We start from the raw sequence: 25,339 nt of genomic DNA, 5'->3' as shown, positions 1-25,339 counted from the left end.
ACCTAGGTAGCTAAGGCTATGAGCCAGCATATCATATCTACTAATTGCGTGTGTTCTCCGGCTGGTTTGTCTATTTTAAAGGATTTAAAACCTGAATTTCCTAAGAGACGAACTCTTCACCTCCGTATGAAACCGACTAACCGACCTTTGACCAAAAAGTCTTAATACATATTCGTTTTAATGTTCTCTGTGTGTGGGGGGTGGGTGGGTGTGGGGGGGAGGTTGAGTTCAGTGCTTTCCAATAAAAAGTGACATGTCACATCTTTCCTCCGACACTTAAAGAAACGTTTTCGGGGACGGAAGCCATCTGAGATTGTTTGACTGAGATTCGCCTGAAAAAGGCCTCAGCTTTTGACGAAACTCGAAGTGAGATTTTTCTTGGGAATACTCATTCTTTCTACTACACTATACAGATGCCGACGTCAGCAAATGCTAATAACCCTTTTTGCATTCTGGGAAACCAACTAAATCCTTTTTAATTTTCTTTGTCGTTTATATGTGAATAACCTTAGTTTGTGAACAACAACAAAAAAACTAGTTCGTTCTCCAGAAACAGACAAATCGACCAAAGAACACACCCAATAACCTAACACCTCCGTATTTTCGAATCGGTTTATTTAAAAATTTGTAGAGGCTTCTACAAGGGTTTTTATGATTTTCCGTTATCAAAGAAATCCGTCATTTTAAGTCGAACAAGTAAACTAAGAAACCTAGTTTACTTGTTCTATTAGGAAGTGTCTAGTAATAAGAACTGCAGTGACTTATTGAGACTCTTTTAGGTCGTGCAATATTAAATAAATCGTGTAGAGGTATCACTATGCTTGGTAAAACATCAAACACGTGATTGAAAGAACAGGACTCAATTCTTTTGTTCCTAATAGTTGGACAGTAGTTCTGGTCTAACAGGGTGCTGCTTCACTTCGCGCATCAGTTGTGGCAAAAGAACGCTTGCTTCGGGAGGAAAGCAATCAGTCTCAAGACTGAATCCGTGTGTTCCTCACAGCTCGATTTAAGCCCTCCTGATTTCTTCCTGTGGGATTATTTAAACGGCTGCTTACAAACATCATGTGACTATCAGAGATGCAATAAGGTCAATTCATTCCGAGTGAAGACTCCAACATGAATGCTACTAAATGGAGTTATATTCTGCATGCGTAGAGGAAATAGAAAGTATTAGATGGTATGATTTAAAAGGGATAGATAAACTTATTTAATTATGCTATATCCTTCACTGAATTTGAATTGAAAACTGACTTATTTTTATTTTAAGAATTTTTTATTTATTTTTCATTGGAAGTGTTACTAACGCAATGTTTCATTGTTCGCTTTAATATTCTTCTTATCAGCTGAAAAAATATGTTTCAGAAAATGTGGAAATGCTTATCATTTAATGGGATAAAAGCTCTGTCCGTAATAAATTCCATTTTATTCATCTTCCTGCTAATTTTCCAACAGCGCAACATAATTTTAACTGCTTTATTTAAGACCGTTCGTTTCCCATTTGTTTCCCTCCCTCTAAACATTACTCGATGATGAATGTATTAGCTTTTAATGCTCATGTGAAGACAGCGTAAAATTTATTTGCAACTTCCCCCCTTTTCCCCCAGACAATAATGCAACCCAAGAAAAGACGCTCTCTTTTAGCATATCCCATAAACTCGTATTGCAGTGGAGCGCGAGTGGAATATCATTTGTTTCAATTGTTGATTTCCTGCAATTCACGTGATAATGAAGTTGGTGCCATTGTTGCTGCAGGCCGTTTGTTTCTTTTCAAAAAGGAGTTTCCGCGTGGAATGGCAGTATCAATCTCGTGCCGATAACATGATAAATTACACGCTCCACTTCACTTGTGATGCATGCGTACCTCTTGATTCTCTTCTTTGTTGTTGCTAATTCAACCTTGCCACTTATTAATACCGAATGCCAATAACATCTGCGTCCACAGGGCTTGCGAGGTGTAGCCACACTAAGCGCTGCCACTACAATCATCGGATGGCTTGTTTGCCATTCAACGTTTTATATAAAATCAAAACTAGAACAAAGACAGATATTTGCGATCTCTTTTCGAAAAGACTGCACTCCGAATAGAGAAGAAAATCGAGCACAGAATTCAAATTAATTAATACCGTTAAAATTCTTGTGGAAATAAATATATTTTCTACTTTCTTTCTATTCTGTTTCATACAAAAAAAAAGTAGCGGACAAACATCTGCAGCAATAGCTATTGGCCATGAACGGTCACACATTAAGAGGCTCGGAAAGGGTGTTTCCTGTTAATTTAAGAAGTCCGTTAGCAAACCTCTCTACTATGATAACAGTACCTTCATTGTTATCGCAATTAGGAGTAAACCTAAACAAGAAAACGTGTCTCATTACGAATATTTGATTTCTCAAGAAGAAGTAGAAAGTTATGCAACTCCACAAGCTCCCGTCTTCACCTGTTTCTCCCTGTGAAGGAGATGCAGCTTCACCAGACGTGCTTCCATCAGATTCGGACAAGTAACTGAGTAATATCGCTGGAATTTCGCAAAGTCAGCTCATTATCACATTTTAAATCTAGTCCTGAACTAACTTGCGAGGATGTCGACAGATCATGATGGATCAGCACCAGGCACTCGCATTTTTCTCTCACTAACACTAATTTCGTTTACTAGAAATGAAAAAAAAGCTGATGTCTAACCTATATCTCGAACAGCTAAGTAGAATTAGAGGAACACGTAATATAAATAATGCTCAGAATCCCATTGGTGCCTGAGCATGCAAGGCGAAGTGAATCAGGAGAGGGACACTTCAGCGTCCTTATGGTGCACCTCCTCAGATAACCACAGAGGGATGAGGTGAACTAGAAGGACACTTCTGAAGCACTTTGCCAACAGTTTTTCAAAAATTTGCACCACAAACGCGCATACTCCATTGTAGAGATGAAACGGTGCACGTTTAATTTCCCTGAACTGTGTCTCTGTATGCGTTGTAATTATTCGTCTTTTCCAGCAGCAAATACATAAGTGGAGTCGTACGTGCAAACGGTTTCTCTTTCAATCTGGAGATAAAAGCAGTTCAAAGATAACATTGAATGATTAATAGTTTCTTCGCAAATAATTTCGCCAGGTACGAGTCGAAAGGTAGCCGAATAAAAACGCGTTTAGCCCACCGCCCTGAATCTTAATTATATTCAGCCCCGCTGTTACCCTTCATCGTGCTGAGTTTGTCAGCGGGAGTAAATATTTATCTTGTAATTTCCTGTCGACGGTCTCAGATAACCTACTTGCTGCATAAATAAAAGGCTCCCAGCACCCCCCCCCCGTACCTGGAGCGCTTAATTAAGCGATTAATAGCAGCTTGCCACCTTGTACACGGAGCAATAATACGTGCTCCTTAAATTAATGATGTCATGTGTTACAACGAAACCGTGAATGTTGCAGTTGTACAAGTTGGGGAAAAACTCCTTCTTTACAACGAAGGAGTCTTCCATTAAGCAGCAGAAGCATATTAAAATACAGCTAACTCACTTTAATAGTGTTTAGATGCGAGGTAATAGCTTGCAAAGAACACAGAAGAAGAAGACTCACTTAGGCTATAAATTTGCAAAAGGGAATTATAAGTTGATCTGTCACAATGGTGTTGAATACGTGGAATGTCTTGCTTTTCCAATATTTTATCAGATTTTATTTTCATTTCACAATAGTAGGGAGAGGAAAATTTATTAATTATAGAGGAATATAGAACGTGAATAAATTTGATGGTCCCCGCGGTTAGCCTAGTGGCTGTGCGCTTCGCAACCATATGCTTGGGAAAGAGTGTCCTGGGTTCGATTCCGGTCCCGACATGAGGAGCTTAAGGATCTTTCTCAGCCATAGCCAAGTCAGCCGGTCTTGGGCGTGGACAGCAGGGTTTTTCCTCCCAGTTTATCTGGGGGTTTTCCTCCCGTAAGCAGTCAAACAGAGGAGTTACAGCCACAGGAAATACCGTGAAGCATAGGGGCGAGTCACCTTATCCTCGGGACGGGTACGACTTAAAAGGGCTTAAGATAGCTCTGTAACAGGCCAGTAGGCCTAACAAGTAGAAGGGAGAAGAAGAATAAATTTGACGGAGTAGGATAAGCAATTGCAAAGAGTAAAAACGACATGTATGGATATAATTAGTCGCTAGTGTTATGAAGTGAGCAGGATGTAGCACATTATTCAATGTTAACTTTGAATAGTCATCGACAATCTGCGATGCAAAATGTGGACAAAATGCTTCGCTTCAGCCGGTGACGAGATAAGCATATATCACTACTAGACTACGTAATATTTATTAAGAGCAGTTTATTTCTGGACATTTTTACACATTTAATAAACTATTTCGAAATTGGCAAATCATCTGTGGCATTACCTTTCCAGACTATATTATTAATGTCTACTATATCGGTAGAAATTCGTACAATACAGATTTGGAAGGAGATTTTAATAATTCTGTCACTCAGCTCTAAACAAAACGAATGCAACTCGAAACAGAAGCATCCAAATTACCTTTGAAGTTTATTGAAAACGAAAAGGCTTTCAAGAATTGTAAAAAACCACCAGAGATTAAAAATATGCGCACAAAAGCGTCGCATTTGTACTCTGATTTGTATATATTCTGATTGTCGATCCATAAAACATTCTCTCTCTCTCTCTCTCTCTCTCTCTCTGCTCGAGGATACGTCTTATATAAATTTTTATCTTTTCTTTCTCTCTCTCTCTCCATTGCGAGAGCATCAGGATGGTCTCGTGCCCTCACACTTGGAAGTAATTAGCGTTCTATTATAAGTTGTCCGCAGCATAAATTGTCCGGTGCACACGGCTGTCATCCGAACGCAAGGCCCAGGGACGTAGCGCGTGCGCAAGAGGAGGCCACTCTACAAATTAAGAACTCCACGTGGTTTCGCCGTAACGTAGAGACAGCGCTGTCACGCTCCACTTCGCCTGACAGTCACATCACTTATCTAGAGTCGTAAAAAACCCGAGCAGACATCTCAAGGAAGTTTCGCTCCTCTTTCGGGTTTCCACGTGTACATACGGAGGTGACAGTACGTTTGCAGTTGAGTGACACTCTCTTTCTGCACAAAATATGACTTGCTCTCTATGCGCAAGGAATGATGGATCTAAAACTGGAGCGTATTGACGTTCTGCTGCGTTTTACAAATTGTCGCACTCTGTTTGCTTTTCACTATTTATGTGGTGGGAAAATCGTAAATATCCTCGCCCACAAATTGTCTCGTATATCGTGTGCGCATTGCAGAGAAGATGTTTATACAGGGGCAACGAATAAAAAAAAACTTGCCACGAGTTCAACTGGCAAATTTTGTTTTGTAACGTGGAAATAAATCTAAAAATAAAAAATATTAATAAATATATAGCAATAAATAAAATATGTTTGAATTCAACGAAACATATAGGGAATAATGAAATACTTTCATGATAAGTAGAATATCCGTGCAACAGTAAAATGCGTTTATAATAAATAAGATATGCATTTTGTGAATATACGTAATTAATTTGTTAATTACGCATATTATATATTATATATACCACCATACCCTTGGAGGGTAATGGATGGCAATGCTGTAGCTAATGAAGTTCTAACTGAGGCTCGCCTATTGCTGTTACCCTCCTGCCATGATCAGAGCTTTAATAGCTCAATAACACCTTATCCCTACACTGTCCTCAACAGATAACGGGGAAGATGAAAACCATTCTTGCTTCGCCCCTTTAAGCCAGTCCTTATAAGGACTATAATTAATTTGTTGATAATTTGAGAGAGTGGAGAAAGTCCTTTTTAGGACTTCCAGGGTAACAAATGGCAATGCTGTAGCCAATGAAGTTTTAACTGAGGCTCGGCTATTGCCGTTACCCAGCCATGACTAGAGCTTTTAGCTCAATAACACAGATTTTCTTCATTCAGATGACGGGATAAAGAGTCAAGGACTCAGTCCATCGCCCAGTTCTTATAAGAACTATAAGAATTAATTTGTTGAGCGTGAAATGGAGGGGGTACTTTTCTCCAGAGGGTAACAGATGGCTCAATAACACCCCATCCACACATTTTCTTCTATAGATAACGGGGAATATGAAAACCATTCTTGCTTAACCCATCTAGCCAAAAAAATAATAATAATAATAAATAAATAAAATAAATAATAATAATTAATAAATAAATAATGCCCAGAATTATTTATTAAATTTAAAAAACTTTAAAATTATGCATATGTGTGTACCTTGGAAACTATGTTTTCAATTTTAAAATTGAAAACATAGTTTTCAATTTTAAAATTGAAATTGAGCCCACTTATAGCATTAAACACACACTAAAAAAATGACAAAGTACCTTTATTTAATATAACAGAAATAAACAGTTAACTATTTTTTCAGCAATCACAAAAAATAACCTGGACGTTTTAAACACTGCGTATAATATATTCTGTGTCATTGATTATTGTTATACAATTAAGTCGTGCATAATAAATTTACTAAAGCGTATATACAGGATAGAGAACGTACGTGAAGCAGTGTAGAGAATTTTTCTATAATTCATTTCCAGTTATAAATTTTGGAAAATGTGGCATGGAAACTGTTCTTTAGTTCTCTTAGGAGTCGGAAACAAGTCTGTAGAAGAGTCGGTAGATGAAAAATTCACAACTTTACCGTAAGCAAGGCAAGAAGCAGGAGGATAGGAGATGATCTCACGTGATAAAATTCAGCGGAATACAGGAGCGAGTTAAAGAAGATAGGACAGCGTATTTTTTCTTTATTTATAAATTTTAAATGAATAAAATAACCTACAGTTTTTAATTGATTATTCAAGACTTACCATGCAAATTTACTATCATACGGAAATAAAGATGGTCATTGGAATGCTTTTTTCCCTCGAAACGGATTCATAGGTTCGAAGTTTAATAGAATTTAATCTAAATCATCATTATCCCACTTATCATCACCCTACCAATCTACAGACCCCGTGGAAACCCCCTGTCGCCTTATAGAACGACCCACCTTACTATGCAAATTGTAAATCAAAAGTGTTTTTTTTAAATTATGGGTTCAGTTGGTAAATTCTAAAATATTCCAACCAAGGACTTTCAAGCCAATCGAATTTGTTATTGATGGGTTATGGTTTCCATGTTTAAGATTATGTAATCTCAGCTATTTACGACCAAACTCATCCGTAAGGTTAACCCCACTGGTTAAGCCTAGTTAAGTGGACTTCACTCGTTAACCCCAGTGAAGTCCACTGATTGCCATCGCCTTTATATTTCTTGCGTTACTTAACAAAGTTTTTTTTTTATATAGAGAAATACCGAGAGCGCCTTTGGGAAATCCACATGTCCAAACCGCGTGATCTGCAAGGATCCTTGCGTCTCATTTCGGAACTGAAGTCTCGCATCGAAGAACTTCAACAGTGTAGCGACAAACTGAAAAACGACAGAGATGCACTGGAGGTATGAATTCAATTCTCGATTCTTTGTCTTAAGAAAATTGATTTTTTTTCATTCGAAAACTTGAATTGCAGGAAATCCTTCGCCTTCGTGATCTGTATATGTAGCGGAAAGCTCTTAAGTACAGAATAAATCACTGATCGTGTAGCGATCACTCAATAAACAAACAAAGCAAGAATTATAAAACAGAAAATATAAATTACATTTGTAATTCCAGGAAAAACTTCAATTTTGAAATTCAAAATGGAATTGTGCGTAAATTTATTCGTTGTTCACATGATTTGGGAAAATTCACGAACGCATACATTAAAAAAAAAAAAGAAATTTTTTCGATTTTTTCCTATTCATTTCGAGTTCCGTGTAATGTACAGCTTAACGACTGAGGTATTGTGGCATTTTTCTATTATTCCCATATGAGTAGTCGGCATTGTTATCAGAACGCACTTTCGAGTTAATCTGCAATCATATTGTCAACAATATTTTAAGCACGCTCTGGATTGCAAATTTCACACACAAGAAATATCACAATTATTTCGTATTTCTACTGTTCAGTTATAATTTGTAAAATAATAACAATAGACGATATTTATTATCATTCGAATTAAAACACACACAAAAAAAACATATTACCGTATCTGAACTAAGCAGATATAAATATTTTGGAATTTAACGGAATAAAAAACGAAACTCCTTCTGAGAAAAGAATTCCTTATATATAAAATAAACAGAATATATATAATAAATGCAATTCTTTTGCTTATTTTGAAGAGACTCTTAAAATTATTAAAATTCTAATTAATTAAAAAATACACTAATATTTTAAATTGATAATTATTCATTAAAGATCTGCTATTGGAAATTGTCGCTTAGGAATTAGACGATAATCATGTATTCAAGTTTCTTTGGTTTCTGCGGCGGAGAAAAAGTTAATATGAAGTAGCTTTCTTTTCAGAAAGCAATATCAAGGCAACTCGCAGTCCACGCCAGTCGCACCGTGGCACACACACCTTAAGCAATATGTACTTCACAGCACTAAGCCTCTAACTAAATAAATCTCAGTGTCAGTTTTGAGAACAGTAATAAATATCCACTCTCTACTTAATCAACAATGTGAGATTTATCTGCGAGATAAATATCATAAAGAAGCAAATGCTCCAAAATATTTGATACGGTGAGTTTTAATTGAAGTTCTACTTAATCACATCACAGTTTGTCATTACCTGGCAAACTCAATTATGAAAGTACGCAAAATAATTCGGAAAATTACGAAGCAAGCAATCTGTTTGGGCGAAATCGAAATTCAAAGCTCATCCGCAGCATCCTTCCACGTGCGTGTACATCTACTCTGTTAGTTAATTAAAAGTCGTTATTAAATTCGACTCCGGTAAATGTCTAAACATAGGCTAATGTGTTTTTTTTTTCAAGAATAAATCCCTCTATTTAATGTGCTCAAACCGATGTTGCTGCTTCGAATGCGTCGAGGGAATTGCGTTGATTTAAATGCAGTAAATTACAAGCGAAGTTGCATTCATAAATGCTAAAAGGATTTTGTGCTGTTCTGGTACACAAGATCTTTCTCTGCTAACAAATTAAAACAAATTTTGACCAAATCGAGGCGCGTCAGTGTAATGATTCAGCTATAAATTTCCGTAAATCTGAATGTCAACATATTTTGCAGTTAAAAATAGCTTAAATAAAACTATAGACTTCCATTTGCTGCTGTGTTCTCACTAGCGTGTTTGTTAATGAACAAATCGGGTTTGGAAACAAACAAACAAAAAAAATCTCAAATCAGTTTTCCATTTCCTCATATATTTGTACATGCGTCATACAGGTCACGTGCTAAGCATTGTTACATAACTAAGCGATGCCAATCAACTTTCTATTTCGTGCAACCACGAGTCGAATCACGAGCGTTAATTGTTAGTAGGTTTAAAAAAAGAGAGGAGCTCTTTGAAAGATACTATTTTTCAATTTGGAGAATAGAGAGCGCTGCAGTTCGTCTGCTGCCTGTTCTCATACATCTCGTGATGCCACCACCAGAACAGCACGTGTCAGCCTTAAAGCTACACAAAAAATATGTGCAAGCCATTCTCGAGTTCAAGAAACATTCTGGCCTTGTTGTGTACGTGAAAGCTCTGACATCTGACACCTCCCTGCCGGACAGAAATGAACGATTGCAAAGCATTCTCGTTTCTTCCTTTTTGCGTCTCACAAAAGGACGCTAAAATCGTTTGATCTTTCGCTTTTGTTTCCTTCTGTGACAGGAATTTTTTATTATTATTATTCGTACTGTGATTTAAAAACACCCTCGTGGTTCTGTCGAACGCTTGTTGGCCTCTCGGCAAAGAGGGAGGTGAAATATCAAAGAAAAGAATGGCGAAAATGCTCTTCGTATAAACTAGCCCTGTTTGGCTGCCTTTCAATCTATCCGCCTTTTTTGTGTGTGTGTTATGGCATCTGACACACTTGCAAACATGCTTTTACGTTCAAACAACATCATCTGTTCTGAACAGACTCGGATAATAGTTTTTCCTAGTTGAAAAATCAATGTTATTTCCAATTTTATGTTCAAACACAGTCAATACAAATGTACTGTGTATTTACTATTTAATTTATTATCTTCACTATCTGTGATCTAATTTGGGCTTTTTTTTGTTTCACAGGATAGTTTTCGCTACCACAGCGAGCAACAAGCGAAACTCTCAGACGATCTCATGCAGAAGATGAGAGAGTTGCAGGAGATTGGATTAACAGATTCTGGCTTGGAAAATGATGGTGAGAACGTTTTAACAGAAAGCTTTTTTAATTCAAGAAAAACGTAACCAAATACAACCTCGTTTGCTAACAGAAATCGACAAAGAAGCTTCGTAGAGAGATTCCAAAATAAACCGCTCTGTATTCAAATTAATGTACGGGGTCTATCGAAGGGTTGTGCCATTTAGCAAATGAAGGAAAACGAACGGCTTACTAGGGGCATTATGAGCTCACAATAGATTCCTAACTTTTTCACCACTCAATAACTTACACTTTTAGACACGATTTTTTAGGCGGTTGCCGAAATCCTCTACTTAAATTCAGCCTTACCTATTTGAATCTTATTCTGTACTTAGTCCGGGCAATAATCTGGCTTACATCCTTGCATAAAAAAAGCAATAAATAATAGACAAATCCGAAACAGCAGCATCTCAAACAATCTCTATAGCAAACAATGCACATGCGCACTGTTCAGAATCACAAAGTTAAAATCAACAACAATGGAAAATGAACATTATCACATGAGAACGTGGAAATGTAAATTTATTTTGAAAGAATACTGAATGTGACTTTGGTTGCCAAGGTGATAATCTGGTCGATAACAACAACAATATATGGAAGTTCATCTACTCACTGAAGGGTTCTTCTACTTCATTTACCGCTGAAGTAGAAGAACTCTTATTCTTCCTGTAACACTTAGCTCTCTCTCTCTCTCTCTCTCTCTCCCTCTTTCTCTTGAGTGCCAAAATATTTCCAAGCATCGTTTTTGATTAAAAAAAAAATCCTCTTTAGTTTCGTTGTGTTGTTGCAACAGTTTTTCTAATAAAGCTACGCCTTCTTGGAGTTTATCGTAAACACACCCCGCACACACTAAATCTCCCTGTTTTATTTCCAGGTCATCGACGGAAGTGGAAAACGGTAATGGAGTGTGATCACGACAGCATGAAGAGGATTCAGGAACTTTCTACCCAAGTGGTTCAGCAGGTGAGTGATGCCGCTGGTGGACTCGCGGCAACACGTGGAATTTACAATATCCAAACTATGAATGCATTTGCTAATATTTCTCAAGCGCAAGGATGCACGCGCGCACATTAATGATATTAAATTGGCCATCTATTCCTAAATTAATAAACAGAAATATGTATTTCAAAGTTGCAAGCAAAGTTATTAATAATCGTGTGTTGATCAGCTGTGAAAATTAATATATTTTAATGACTCAATTATCTTGTGACACAGCATCGTGAAAAGCCTGCGCACGAGTAAGCAAATGATTGGAAACAGTCTCACGTGAAAAGGAATTGAGTACTAATAGCATTGTTGTAATAGCTCATTATCATCTCCATAACAATACAGTTGTTATCACAACAATTGAAATCATTTTATCCACTGTCATTCGGCAGTAGATAAGTGAACCTTTTTGAATTTTGTTCTTAAAATAGTCGGATTTAAACGAAAATTGAGACGAGCCACACATCTCAAATATTAAATGTATTAAATACTAAATAAATATGGAAACGTTCGTATGTAGTGCGAATTCATACGATTCTTTCTTCATGCACGGAAACAATAACCGTAACGCTAGCAAAAAAAAAAAAAAAAAGGTTCATAAAATTCTCAGCAAAACAGAAATAGCTTACAGTTTTTTTTTTTTTTTTTTTGAGAGCGAAGCACTATTTTATTGCTTTTGCTAGCGAACATGATTTGCTGGATTTCAGACATCCCCTACAACCAAAGCATCGCCTGAAAGAGCAACGCGATTTACAGTGAAATTTACGGTACACGGTCTCGCGCCGCTGTCCACGGAAAAACAAACAATTGGCTCACTAACCCCGAGGTGTCGTGTGCAAATTAGACGCACGTACGATATTTTATTACCGTTCGAGCTGTGTATTTATGTCTTTTTTTTTTTTTTTTTTTCTTTTAGGCTCGAGACGTCGAGGAGACGTTGGCGGAACGTACACGACAGGTGTGTCACCTCCGTTGGGAACTGCTCCACAGGGACGTGTCGGTGATGCTGCTACAGACCGAACTACATCGAGCTAAGTGGCAAGTGGGCGGTCCCCTTTCTGCCACCAGCAGAGATTCGAAGAGGGCTCGCTTTAGACAAACTCGGTCCTGGTCATCGGGGGAGGGAGCTGCCACCAAGCAGAAAGAGGTGAGTGTGTGTGTGTGTGTGGGGGGGGGGGGTTACAGATTAGTTTCCTTCACGATCACTAACGCAGGCTTGTCGAGTGAAAGCACGGAAATAAAGAAACTTGTACTTGTTCCGCTTCTCGCTCAGCGGGTCCATGTATCACTTTGCTGCCGTGTTGCGACCTCGTTTTTGTTCGGCAACACTCCGAGGTGGTGGGGATTCCGTCTACAGATTTCCGGTGTTAATTCCGAGTGAATTTTCTTCTGTCATTCGGCGGAACAAACAACGTCTACTTCCTTGCGAGAAATATTTTGTCAATGGTATTGTCATTAAATATGCGCACTGAATATTGCATATTAGCCCGCTACGCGCACTGATGGTCTACTTTCTCGAAAAAAAAAAATTGTGTTTTCCTAATAATCGAAATAATGAAATGTAATGCGGTCCGTATCGAATTTTCAATTAGAGCAGCGGAACTCTGTCTCAAGGTAAGAATTGCACACCTTCTCTTGATATAAGCCTTACGTAGTCCGACTATCCAAAAGAAAGTCAAAGCCAAAATGCGTTCAATAACCCAAAGCAATAAAAATTATCGGCTGTGGCTACCCTCCCTTCATACTGCACCCCACCTTAACACACCTTTGCGTGTGGAAGAAGGAATCTCACGCGATGCCCTCCTCTAAATATGAGCTAGTTCATGAGCCTGAGCAACCAAATGGATCTCCGGCTCAGAGCTCATTTATTTCATATGAGGAATCGTATTATTCATCATGGAAATAAAATTCATTGTAGGTTCTTATATTAATCAACTTCTAAAAAAAAAACATGTAATTTACTTAACAAAGCAGCCATAATATTACTCTTCAACAAAATCGTAGGCCTTTTTTTAATATAACGTAGAAAAGCACGAATGATATCATTAAAGCCAACAAAGGTTATGTTGAAGTTCATTAAACCCAAATGAGCCACGCGGTGGCCTACTTCGTATATGAACTCGCCCTTGAAAATGCAGCAAGTTTCGAAGGTAGTTAGACGGTCTCGTGCAGCGGAGGAAAGGTTTGCATCTTCAGCAAAATAGACATTCCGGTCAGAAGAACACGCGCAGTTAACAGACGTAATATACTGGCTTCAAAATCTTAGCTATTTCGGATTTAATAATCAAATGACAGTATTGGTAAGACGGTCCATTGATTTCGCTCTTAAATGACGTCAAAGTGTAAAAAAGCAGTTTTAAAAAAGTTTAAAAAATTCGATTCCCATTTCAGTAGGGATCGAATCTCAGATCAGCGACATTCGTGTGGAATTTTTTGGGTATACTGCGCCCACAGCTCTTCTTTGTCTTTTATTTTTTTGAGTGACTGAATCCGTCATGGAAGCCGTGATGGATTCCAAACCTGTCGTCGCTCTGAAATTAATTACGAAACTTCATCAGCAGTTTCTAATTACCTTTTATGTACATTTTCATAAAAAAAAAATTTCCTTTTTTTAAATCTAATCTAAAGGTAAGTGGCGATGGAATGCTCATAAGAAGGAAATTTTTAAAAGCGCCTTCCGGCTATGCACTCATTATTTTTGCTTCCTTTCGGTGTGCACACACGCAGAAAACATCAATTATTGATACGCGCCTAAAACCCGCTCGTTTACTTTTTTTAATTGCGTTGTATTTCTGAAGAACATCATTATGGCCATTAGATTAGAAAATGAAGACAATTCGAATACGGATGAGAGAGAGCAGCGACACCTTTCTCGAAGGCGAATTCTATAATGGGAAAATTAAATGCAACAACAGCGCCACTGTGTAAATTGGTGCCGTACTTTTAACAGTTCATTAGAAAACCGTTAAGGCTTCTTTCAAAAAAAAGAAAAAAAATAATGACACGTTTACAATGGATTTCTGATATGCGTTTAGATCAAAAACCACTTAGTCTACAATGCGGTTTGCGTCCATCTTAAAACACCAATTTTAATACGGAGTATTTACTTAGAAATAAGATTGTTTGCATCTTCAATATTCGCAAAGAAGATCGCATTCTAAGAACGTTTAAATTGTAGAATTTCTCTTAGCTTTTTTTTATTTTAATTCATTTTTTTTTCAAAAAATTTATAGAATAGTTCCAAATCCACTAACGCCTTTTATTCCTTTATAGGAAGTAGGCGAGGCCGTATTAGCTCTGTTTAGCTTTTGGAGACTGAGTGGGCAGTTCAGTCTGCACTCGTAGCCAATCAGAGATAGTCTTGGACCAGTTATCACTAATTTTAAGTGCATTCAGCGAAAGAGGCGAATGACAAGTGCTGCCATCTCGTGTTCCCCAACCATAGCAGAATACGTTATTGTCTGAAATAGTGTTGCTTCAGCGACCGATATTCTTGAGTGTATGGGAGGGAAAAAAACCAAGATTCTGGAAGAAAAATCTCACTTGATAGACTAATTGAGGAACTAATCGAAGAAAGTCTTAGGAAGAAGGTTCCTCTAGATGGCAATTGGAAATGAACTTAGAACTTTCATCTGGCAGCTTAGTGCTATAGATGTAAACATCACTTCCACTGAGCTACACAAGCTTATAAACAATAATATCATTAAACATTAATATATCAATAATATCAATAACATTAAAAAATTAGTTTTTACTGATTCATGATTGCATCCTCCATTATTGTTTACTTCTCTGATTATGCTGCAGCTAGTTAGGACTCAACTTATTTCTGTCGAATCGATTCCGGAGTGTTATTTGACAAATTTAATACGAAATAACGTCATATTCGGGTTATTTGCAGTCAATAAATTACAGCATGTTATTTATTTCGGACTTTCTTTTAAGTTTTTATTCTTTTCATTTGTTCATCCTGCATATAAAAATTAATCTTCGGTAGTCGTTCTCCTCAAATATTGATATTTCATTATTTGTTTAGTTGCTTTGCATAAATTTGTAATAAAGTGTCACAATATATATATATATATATATATATATATATATATATATATATATAATTTAAGTTACTAAAATATAGAGCTAAAAGACTTCAATTTGGCATAATTAAGATATTAAAATGGAGGATATTACGGATCCAGCAATATTTTATTGCCGAATAATAATAATAATTTAAAGAGACGAGCTCTTCACAAGAGCCAGTATCTTCATCTATTATTAATGCTTAAAATGCGTTTCACTGGCCTGACAGCTGTTTCGAACTTGTTGGTTCTCTTCAGAAACTACACATAAATCCAGACAGCAAACATTCTCAGTAAGACCTTCGGTTCTATGTTTTAATAATCTGTTTATGCACCTACCAAGGGCCCCCTTGTGATGAATTTCATTTTCTGACAGGAATGTTATGGTACTGAGAGTTTTTTTTTTCACTCTCGGTTTGTGATGAGAACCAACAGGTTCGAAACAGCTGTGAAGCCAGTGAAACCTAATTTGAGCACTAATAACAGACGAACATAGGGGCTCCTGGGCCGAGCTCGCTGTCCTTTAAGCAGTGCATACCAGGGAAACTTTCCTAAGATTCTTTTTTATATTGGGCTATAAAATATGGATGGATCCATAATATCCTCAATCATAATTTCCATTATAACATCCTTAATTATAACGAAAACGTATTTGAATGAAATAGAGATGAAGTGTGCATCATATAAACTGACTATTATTTTTCGCATTTGTTCACACTAACTGGACGTCACGACTGTTCCACTTGACACTTGATGCGTTCGCTGTTTGAATTCCGGCAGTTTAACTGCCGGAATTCAAACTGCCGGATTTAATGTTTTTGTTGCTGATCCACTGTAATACAAATCTGTAAGACAAAATTACAGCAATAAAAATGATATTTTTACCTCGTTTTGAATCGGAAGCACACAACAAATTAAATATCTTTATTGTTTGATTCTGAGGCAATTTTTACATCTCTGAATCAACCTCTGATTGTAAATCGGTGACTTAAAAAATTCCCAACTTGCCGCTTTGAGCTCTACTCTTTATCCGATATATAAAATGTTTTAAAATATTAAATTAAATGTTTTGAAGAAGCCCGGATGTATCCCATTCTATTTACTGCAGTATTTGGTATTCTGCGTATTTTTCTGTATTGTGTCTAAGATAATGAAGTCCAGAGAAGTTCTTCCACGTGAATGTCAAGTATGTTTCTTTTCTTTAATTCTCCCTCCCCCTCGCTTCAAAACGTTCTATTCTTCTGCCATGTATAAGACGTGCAGTGTATAAAATGGCCGCAGTGTGATCACGTGTGAAGAAACTTTAATCAAAAATAAAATAGCTCGAAATAAATCTTAATAAAATGTGTTCAGGATCGGTGGCCCAATTTCTGACTGTTTGAGGACTTTTTTGACCAAACAGACAAGACATGTAAAACACGTACGAGATTATCCTTCAATGTGATTACGTAAGCAAAATGATCAATCTCGTGATTGGCGTACTACGTTTTCGCGATTTCTTTTATTGTGCTTTTCGTCACCCCCCCCCCCTCCGGTTTTTATCTCATTTCGGTTTCTCTCATCCGTGGAATCTTTTTCTGATTTTGAAGTGAAATTCGTGGATTTTGTACGAACATCGCTTCCTATCTACTACTCTATGCGAATGCGTTAACCTCAGTAATGTTGCGAGGCGGACGGAGTTGTGAAAGTGGTTTGTTCACCGATTTTTGAAGAGTTGGGGCTAAAAGAGTATCGCCTGCTGAACTTGGAGAAGAAAAGGCTAACTTTAGATTTACTGAAATGTGTTTATCTGGATCCATTTGGCGTGACAGTAAGGTATTTATTTTAGCCGTGGGGGGGGGGGGGGAATTGTGACTGAATAGCGGTTTAATTAAATTGAGGATTTATTAGATATGAAGTGGGTCACCAAAGAACGGTTAATGGATGAACTTTCAATTCCCCTGATATTAATACGATTTTGCACGGATATTTATCTCACTGTCGATTTTTTTTTCTATCTGTTGATAATTTTTTTTTGGCATAAACATATAATATGTAACAAGAGGAGGAAATACACGGAAGCTGATACGAAGTCACTATCCAGTTAATCTTCTGGTTACAAACACACGCGAAGGTAATGATCACAGTGTTTCTACAGTGAAATGTGTGCTGTTTTCCCTTTCGGTCGTTTCCGACCGTAGGTGACTTTGTAGGCTTTGCTCGCTAAGTAATCCTGGTGAGATTTTTAGATGGTATTGCTTACCCCCCCCCCCCGGCATATGGTTGTCACGTATTGATGATTATAATCCATGTGTGTTCACAGGGCCGGTTTGCCTGTTCTGGGGGACGAAAAACCCGAGTTTCCTGGTTAAAAAAAACCCTACCTCCATACGAGACCGGCTGACTCACCTTTAGTCGAAAGAGACCAGATAAAAGTTCCTCACGCCACTGACGGGAATCGCACCCAGGTCTTTCCGACCAAAGGGCTTCGTCTATACTGACTGAGCTACGGAGGCTCTCTACGACACCAAAGGGTTTTCATTTTCAAAGAGGAAATTACCAAAGCCGTTAAAAGGTCAATAAATGGGAATTTACCAGTTAAAAGAATTATAAATCGGCAGCCCACATCTTTATTCCTGTTAAAGAGCTATCACTCAGAAAATAAAAATAAAATAATAATAATAAATGAAATAAATAAAAATTAAATAATGAACCAATCTGATACAGCATATAAGGCTAAAGGTATTGACTTCGGATGGTAATAGATATTAGGGGCATTTGTTTGGCTGCGATAATTGTAAAATATTTATACGAAAGATTTAGCTAAGTGCTAAGGAAAAAAGAAGGAAATGCACGTTTAATATCAAAAATAAAATGTATAAATCGCACTGGTCCTCTACAGATAACGCGAAGAATTTTATTGCTAAACCGAGATGGCTGATGCATTAAATCAGGGTTTTGGTTTTATGGTGAAGATATTTTAAGAATTATCGGGGAAAAAAATCGCTTATGAAGCTTAATAAGGCTCCGGGGATATATTCCATCATGTTGTACCAAGAGAGAGAGAGAGAGAGAGAGAGTTTTTGTAATGAGGACATCATCATTAGACTGAGAGGAAGTTCTAGTCGACCGGAAAAGGGCAAGTGCATCCCCCCCCCACACACACACACCAATAAGTAAACGAAGGTGAAAGAGCATAATGGGGAACTACGTTCCGAGTTGACTTTTTACTTCACAAATTATTTCATAAAATAAAATTCAATTAATTTCCTAATAAATAATTTGGGTTGTTTTAGCGGTGTGTGTGTGTGTGTGTGTGTGTGTGTGTGTGTTAAAGATACCGAGCAATTTTATAAACTTAGTTTTAATCCTTCTTCCCGAGTAAGCAAACAAGCAGGTAAGTCAAGTTTGCGCGTGAAGTATTTTCAGGTCGGAGTCAACTCGTGGTAAAGGTGGAATACGCTCTGATCACTTGTCTTAATATCTCCCATAATGCAAAGCACATCTCCTTGCGGACATGCTATGCATTAAGGGAAGGGCCACTACCCAGACCGCTTTCGACCTTCATTGAGGTGCTGTGTAAAGACCTCTGTAAAAAATAGGCGGTCCCCCCGACCACTCCCTACGAGTGACCGAAGGACCGTCCAACTCAGCGTTGTTCCACTCAGTAACTGGCTCACCCCGTCACCAAAAAGAACTGCTCAGCGTTGACTCTACCCAGTGGCAGGCTCATCCCACCACCAGAAAGAGCCATAATCTCAGCGGTGGCCCCACCCAGAGACAGGCAAAAACCAACCCCAAGCAGAGCCTTTCATACCTCAAGGAAAAGGACCACTTCTGCACAAAAGCACATCAGTGGGAGCCAGACCCAGAGGCGGTGATACCAAGGTTGAAGAAATGCAGAACTTATATTTTCCTATACGAGTTGCCACAAGGTGCTTTGACCTTATTAAATGAAAATCTCAGAATGAGAGAAAGATGTAGAAAGTTTTTTTTTTTTTATCTTGCATAGCATCATAGATGTCTGCAAGGAGATGTGCTTTGCATTATGGGAGATACTAAGGAAAGTGATAAGAACTTACTCCACCTTTACTACGAGTCCTCAGACCTGAATATACTTCAGGCACAAGCTTGACTTACCTGCTTGTTTGCTGACTTGAGAAAAAGGATTAAAACCAAGTTTATAAAATTGCTTGGTATCTTTAACATATGTACAGGGTGGCCATAAATTAACTTCCCCTCTTTGGAGGCATCTGTAGCTAAAACTAATATACGGAATGAGACCACATTTTATATTGAGACTTTCGAAGGCATGGGGAGATGAATTCCGCGAAAAAAAGATTTAGTACCAAAAGTCGTCGATAGTGGAAATTTTGGCGCTGGCGGAGCCTAAAGCGTTCAAATATTTGCAGTACACGCAGGTATGCAAATTTTACTGTGCGTAAGTGACAGCAGCGTCACCAATTCCACTTAGAAAGGGATTGGGAACGTTCAGGCAGTTATTCGAATGACTGACGAATTGTGCTCAATATGCATCCTTCCTTGCCTCAGCGTGCTTTACTTGTTAAGTTGTTTTACCTTAAATAGTGCAATGCCGTGTGGCCCTTCGGGAATTTAGAAGGCTTCATAACCTGCGTACAGGTCCTATGTCAGCTGTAGCACTGAGAGCTATGATTAAGAAGTTTGAAGAAACTGGATCACCAGGAGTTAGACCTGGCAGAGGACGGAAAGCAGTGCAAGAAGAGACAGTAACAGACGTTGCTATTGCGGTGTTCGACGACACAGGGGACCAGTACTGGTCCAAAAAATACATTATTTCCTGTGAGTTCAATCACTACATTAATTTCTGTGTCTCTCGCAAGTTGTTGTTTTAGTTTAATTATTGTTATTCTTATTGTCATTGTAACGCTCCACATATCCAGCCACGTCACTCATGTAATGAGTGACGCGGCAGTCGCTTACACCGTCGAATGTTATTATTCCATTTTATCTGCCTTTATTGTAACTATCCGCTTGTTTTCGGTTCCGCAAGAGCCAAAATTTCCCCTGTCGGCGACTTTTGGTACTAAATCTTTTTTTTCGCGGAATTCATCTCCCCATGCCTTCGAAAGTCTCAATATAAAATTTGGTCTCATTCCGTTTATTGGTTTTAGCTACAGATGCCTCCGAAGAGGGGAAGTTAATTTATGGCCACTCTGTGTATATATATATATATATATATATATGAATTCCGCCCACGAAGGTTATAAACCCATTATTACTACACAGGTGTCCCTCGCTTTACGCGATTAATTGGTTCTATAAAAAATCGCGTAAAGTGAGTTGAATTTAGCATGGTGGGGTTTCTTCAGAAGGATAAAAAAATGAAACTTTACACCTGTGAGCAAAAGAAATTTTAATGAATGAATTGTTTAAACTTATAAACAAAACACAAATTTCGTCGAGATTGAACACTTGCTGAGGCGAATAACCATGTTCCTGAATTACACTTAGAAATTTTGCTGGAAAGTTCTCAGCAGCAACAACATCGACTCCCGCAGCCTCGCCAGTCAGCTTGAGATTATGGAATCCATGTCGCACCTTGAAACGTTCAAACCACCCAGCACTTGCAGCAAAAGATTGTACTTTAGGATCAGGATCTATGGCATTCAAATCATCAAACAAACTTTTCGTGGATAATCAAGGTGGATAGCGGAACAGCACGTTGATTTCTTATTGTTCTTAAAGTTGATTCCGAAATTCCTGTAGCTCTGACTATGTCGACTGTGCGCTCATTACGTTCATACCTCTTTATAACTTCTAATTTCCCCTCCAGTGTTGTAGCTTTTCTCTGTTATTTACTCTTGGAAGAAGACTACAAACGTTGCAGAAGACTCCAGCAATGGAGCTTACTGGTTCTACACCTTCTCTGAGACCGATATGCAGCACGATGCCGCCTTGTCAAAGCGGTGTGGGCACAAAGTCACGTGACCACGCACAGAGTGACTGCGGAATTGCTATCTGTTGCGATATCTTAAATGAGCTTTTTAAAATCGCGTTATAACGAAAACACGTAAAGTGAGATCGCGTATAACGAGGGGATACCTGTACATGGTTTATGATTTAAATAAACTGGGAAATATTTCAAGCAGTTGCAGGTCCCCATTATGCACCTTTGCGGTCCCACACTAGATGGTGAAAGTCATCTACCACCCAGACTTTCGCAAACGTCCATGCTCACAATGCCATTGAATCCTGGGTTGGAAAGCGTATTCGCTATCGACTCGTTTCAATGAGACTGGCTAGGGTTATGCAGAAAACCTTTGATTTTCTTAGGAGCGAGACGAAGAAAAGGGATTAAATAGAAGCTGTGAAGGGAATCTCGTAGTGGAGGACATGGTTTTATACTAATGAGGGATAGTAATAGATTGAACTTAAGGGAAAATTGTTTTAGGGAAAGATTATTCAATCAGTGAAATAAACTTTGCCTGCCTGGATGGCCGAGTAGATGGCGTACCTATCTACCTGCAAAAGGTTTCGAGTCCCGTTGTGGAGATGGATGTTTGTGCGAACCTTTAAGGACAGGTGAATTTCATCTCCGATATAAAACCACCACTTTGCTTAATGCAGGTCTGAAACGACTTGAGAAAAGTTCCATCGCCTATAAGCTCACGGGCTTGGGTGAGAGATTCAAATACAAGCGAGCCTGCTTGTATTTATTTTCTGTCACATTACATAACTTAAAAAAATCGATACACAGTTGTTTTTATTTAGCTTTTTTTTTCTGGGTGAAGCAAAACTGTTTTTCATATTCCCCGTTATCTGTAAAGAAAATGTATGGATAGCGTAATATAGTGCTATAAGCTCTGGTCATAGCAGGGTAACGGCAATAGCCGAACCTCAATTAAAACTTCATTGGCTACAGCATTGCCATCTGTTACGCTCTGGAATTTCCTTATCCAATAGAAGCTGTCCTTTTCCTTATAAGGACTGGCTTAAAGGGGCAAAGCAAGAATGCTTTTCATCTTCCCCGTCATCTGAAGAGGACAGTGTAAGAATAAGGTGTTATTGAGCTATTAAAGCTCTGATCATGGCAGGAGGGTAACGGCAATAGCCGAGCCTCAAGTTAGAACTTCATTGACTACAGCATTGCCATCCATTACCCTCCAAGGGTATTGATCACCGCATCTCACAGTCGATCTCCATTTCTAGGTGTTCTTAAAGTTCTTAAAAGGACTGGGCGATGGACTGAGTCCTTAACCCTTTATCCCGTCATCTGAATGAAGAAAATCTGTGTGGATGGGGTGTTATTGAGCTAAAAGTTCTAGTCATGGCTGGGTAACGGCAATAGCCGAGCCTCAGTTAAAATTTCATTGGCTACAGCATTGCCATTTGTTACGCTGGAAGTATCAATTCACTCATTCCTAGGTGTCCTTAAAAGGACTGGCTTAAAGGAGAGAAGCAAGAATGCTTTACACCTTCCCCGTTATCTGTAGAGGAGTGTAGGGATATGGTGTTATTGAACTATAAAAGCTCTGATCATGGCAGGAGGGCAATAGCCAAGCCTCAGTTAGAACTTCATTGGCTATAGCATAGCCATTCATTACCCTCCAAGGGTATTAATCACTGCATCTCACGGTCGATCCTTACCTCTATTCCTAGGTGTAGGATAGGACGCAGGACATATATATATATATGGCGCAGAGGGTGAAGCTTGACGCTTTTCATATTCCCTGTTGTCTGTTTCGGGAGCAGTGATGGGAGAGATTTGTGAGCTATTTGAGCTCGCCCTGAGTGGGCAGAAATGGTTACTCGTCGTTGAGTGTTAGGATGGCTTTCGGTCTTTTATGTTTCCAGTGGTCATTACCGTCATAGTTTCCGGCTTGCTGTATTAGTTGGTTTGGATACATTCGCAGGCATTTGTCATGTAGTCTTTGTAGCTTGAGGATGTTTGTCTTGAAGGTATGGCTCCAGGCTGGGGAGGCGTATACAACTGTGGGACGGATCACTGTCTTGTACAGTAGAATTTTGTTTCTTGAGCTTAGTTTGCTGTGTCTGTTGATCAAGGGGTATATCTGGACGATAACTTTTGAAGCTTTAGTGCATGTGCTCTTGATGTGGCTGTTGAAGCATAATCGTTTATCGAGAAGTATTCCGAGGTATTTTGCTTCAGTTTTCCCGGAATCTTTAGAGTTGAACAAGGTGATGTCTCCTTTGGGGGATGCTCGTCTTCTTGTGAAGAGTATCGTTTTGTTTTTCTGAGGGTTTAATTGTAGTTGTCAGTCTTTAAACCATTTTTCTAGATTCAGGATGGTGTCTTGTAGTTTTTTGGCAACGAGATATGGTTGGCGAGATCTGGCTAGAATAGCCGTGTCATCTGCATAAAGGGCGATGGTAGATGTGAGAGGATTTCGAGGGATGTCTGCCATATAGATGTTGAACAGGATCGGGCTAGCAGTGATCCTTGAGGAACTCCAGCGAGGATTTTCCGTTTGGGTTGAGACTGTTTCATTGATTGTGACTTGCATCCTCCTGTTGAAGAGGTATGATTTGATCAGGTGTATCATGTTTAGTGGAAGGTTAGCGATGATAAGTTTGTAGAGGAGGCCTTGGTGCCATATTTCTAGGTGTACGAAGCACTATTATCTTATCATCATTTTTTATTCAAATAATATAAAGGTTTCTTTTGAAACATTCGGACAATTAACAATGTGTCCGAAAATTAATTTCCTTACAGGTTCTTTATCCCTTAAATAAGAAAATAAATGTAAATATATATAATTTAAAAAAAAAAATTCTTGTTCATTATGATTATCCAGTCCTGCCCAAAAGTTTGATAACGAGCATGCGCACGCAGATTATGTTTCAAATGTGTACACACCACTACTGTTGTTAATTAACGCGCGAGTTATGCTTCCAAACGAGTTTCTTTCCAGTTTCTCTTTCTCCCATTTTTATCCGTAAAAAGAAAGAAAAATCCGCCAGCCATTTCCCTAAAAATTTGAGCAGCTCATCGACACGCAAAAAAGAATGCTAATGAGCGGCAGAAACTCGATTTCAAATATTGACACTCATTTAATAAGTCACTGGGGTGAATGGTCGGAAGATTCTACGTTAAATGCGGTAATCAACACGATTATAACGCGCACAATTAATAACAAGGCGATTCCGCTTGGGTGGTGTTCGGATGATGCGCGTTTGTTTGTGTGCTGCGATCAATTCTCTCTTTTTTTGGGGGGGGGGGGGGATCAACAATATTACGACCGAAATGATGCATCCTGCATTATTTCTTGCATTTGTTTATTAAATACTTTAAGGGACATATTTTTATACTTTTCAGTATCAAAAATAAAAGTATGGATTTTAAAATTTAATCCTAAACGATATTTCAATGCGAATAGTTAGCTTTCTAAATTGTAGTAAAATATTAAAATCTCTTCAGTTTTTAATACCACCATATAATCTGCCGTGTATTTATTATGATTTAGATAAACTTAATGAAAAGATCATATTTGTTTTTGCACATTTTTAATATAAATATAACAAGAAACAACGACTTTTGACATATAAGTTTGGGTATATATATATATATATATATATATATATATATGTGTGTGTGTGTGTGTGTGTGTGTGTGTGTGTGTGTGTGTGTGTGTAGAAAGTTTTTTTACCTTGGGACCCAAGTATATACATACTAATATAATATATACCCAAGGCTTGGGTATATATTATATTAGTATGTATATACTATATTAGTCTGTATATATACTTCGTATATCTACCCAATAATATAAAATGATTAGCCTTTTTTTGTAACGTTTTCGTGTCACGTTTTTTGTCAAGTTATTTGAAACGTTTTGAAACTCAGGGGCTACGCTGAGTGTCGAGTCTTCAAAATTCGAGTCACTAGAATTCAAGGAGAACTGGCCTACCAGTCCGGAACTCGGGGGGGGGGGGAGGAAACCCCTTTCGAGTCTTCAAAATTTGAGTCATCAGAATTCATGGAGAATCAGCCTACCCGTCTGGAACTCGGGGGAGGGCGTCCCCGTCAAGGGAGCGGAGCCCCCCTAGTATTAATATAATA

General features: G+C 38.2%; 1 protein-coding gene across 1 annotated transcript in view; it reads left to right on the top strand.

Moving 5' to 3' along the window:
• The window catches only part of LOC150095835 (uncharacterized), an 83,029-nt gene that overhangs the window by 45,342 nt on the left and 12,348 nt on the right, over positions 1-25,339 (top strand). Inside the window, exons 6-9 of the mRNA XM_090408856.1 lie at positions 7,311-7,459; positions 10,123-10,234; positions 11,109-11,197; positions 12,138-12,368. Of these exons, the coding sequence (XP_090264982.1) occupies positions 7,311-7,459; positions 10,123-10,234; positions 11,109-11,197; positions 12,138-12,368 (581 nt within the window). The remainder of the gene's footprint in view (positions 1-7,310; positions 7,460-10,122; positions 10,235-11,108; positions 11,198-12,137; positions 12,369-25,339) is intronic.

The sequence above is a fragment of the Typopeltis vanoorti genome, chromosome 19, assembly GCF_054136105.1.
Source record: "Typopeltis vanoorti isolate ZY-2024b chromosome 19, IOZ_Tvanoo_1.0, whole genome shotgun sequence".
Taxonomy (NCBI): domain Eukaryota; kingdom Metazoa; phylum Arthropoda; class Arachnida; order Uropygi; family Thelyphonidae; genus Typopeltis; species Typopeltis vanoorti.
The sequence above is the reverse complement of the archived record's forward strand: the minus strand, read 5'-3'. Positions and strand labels throughout refer to the sequence as shown.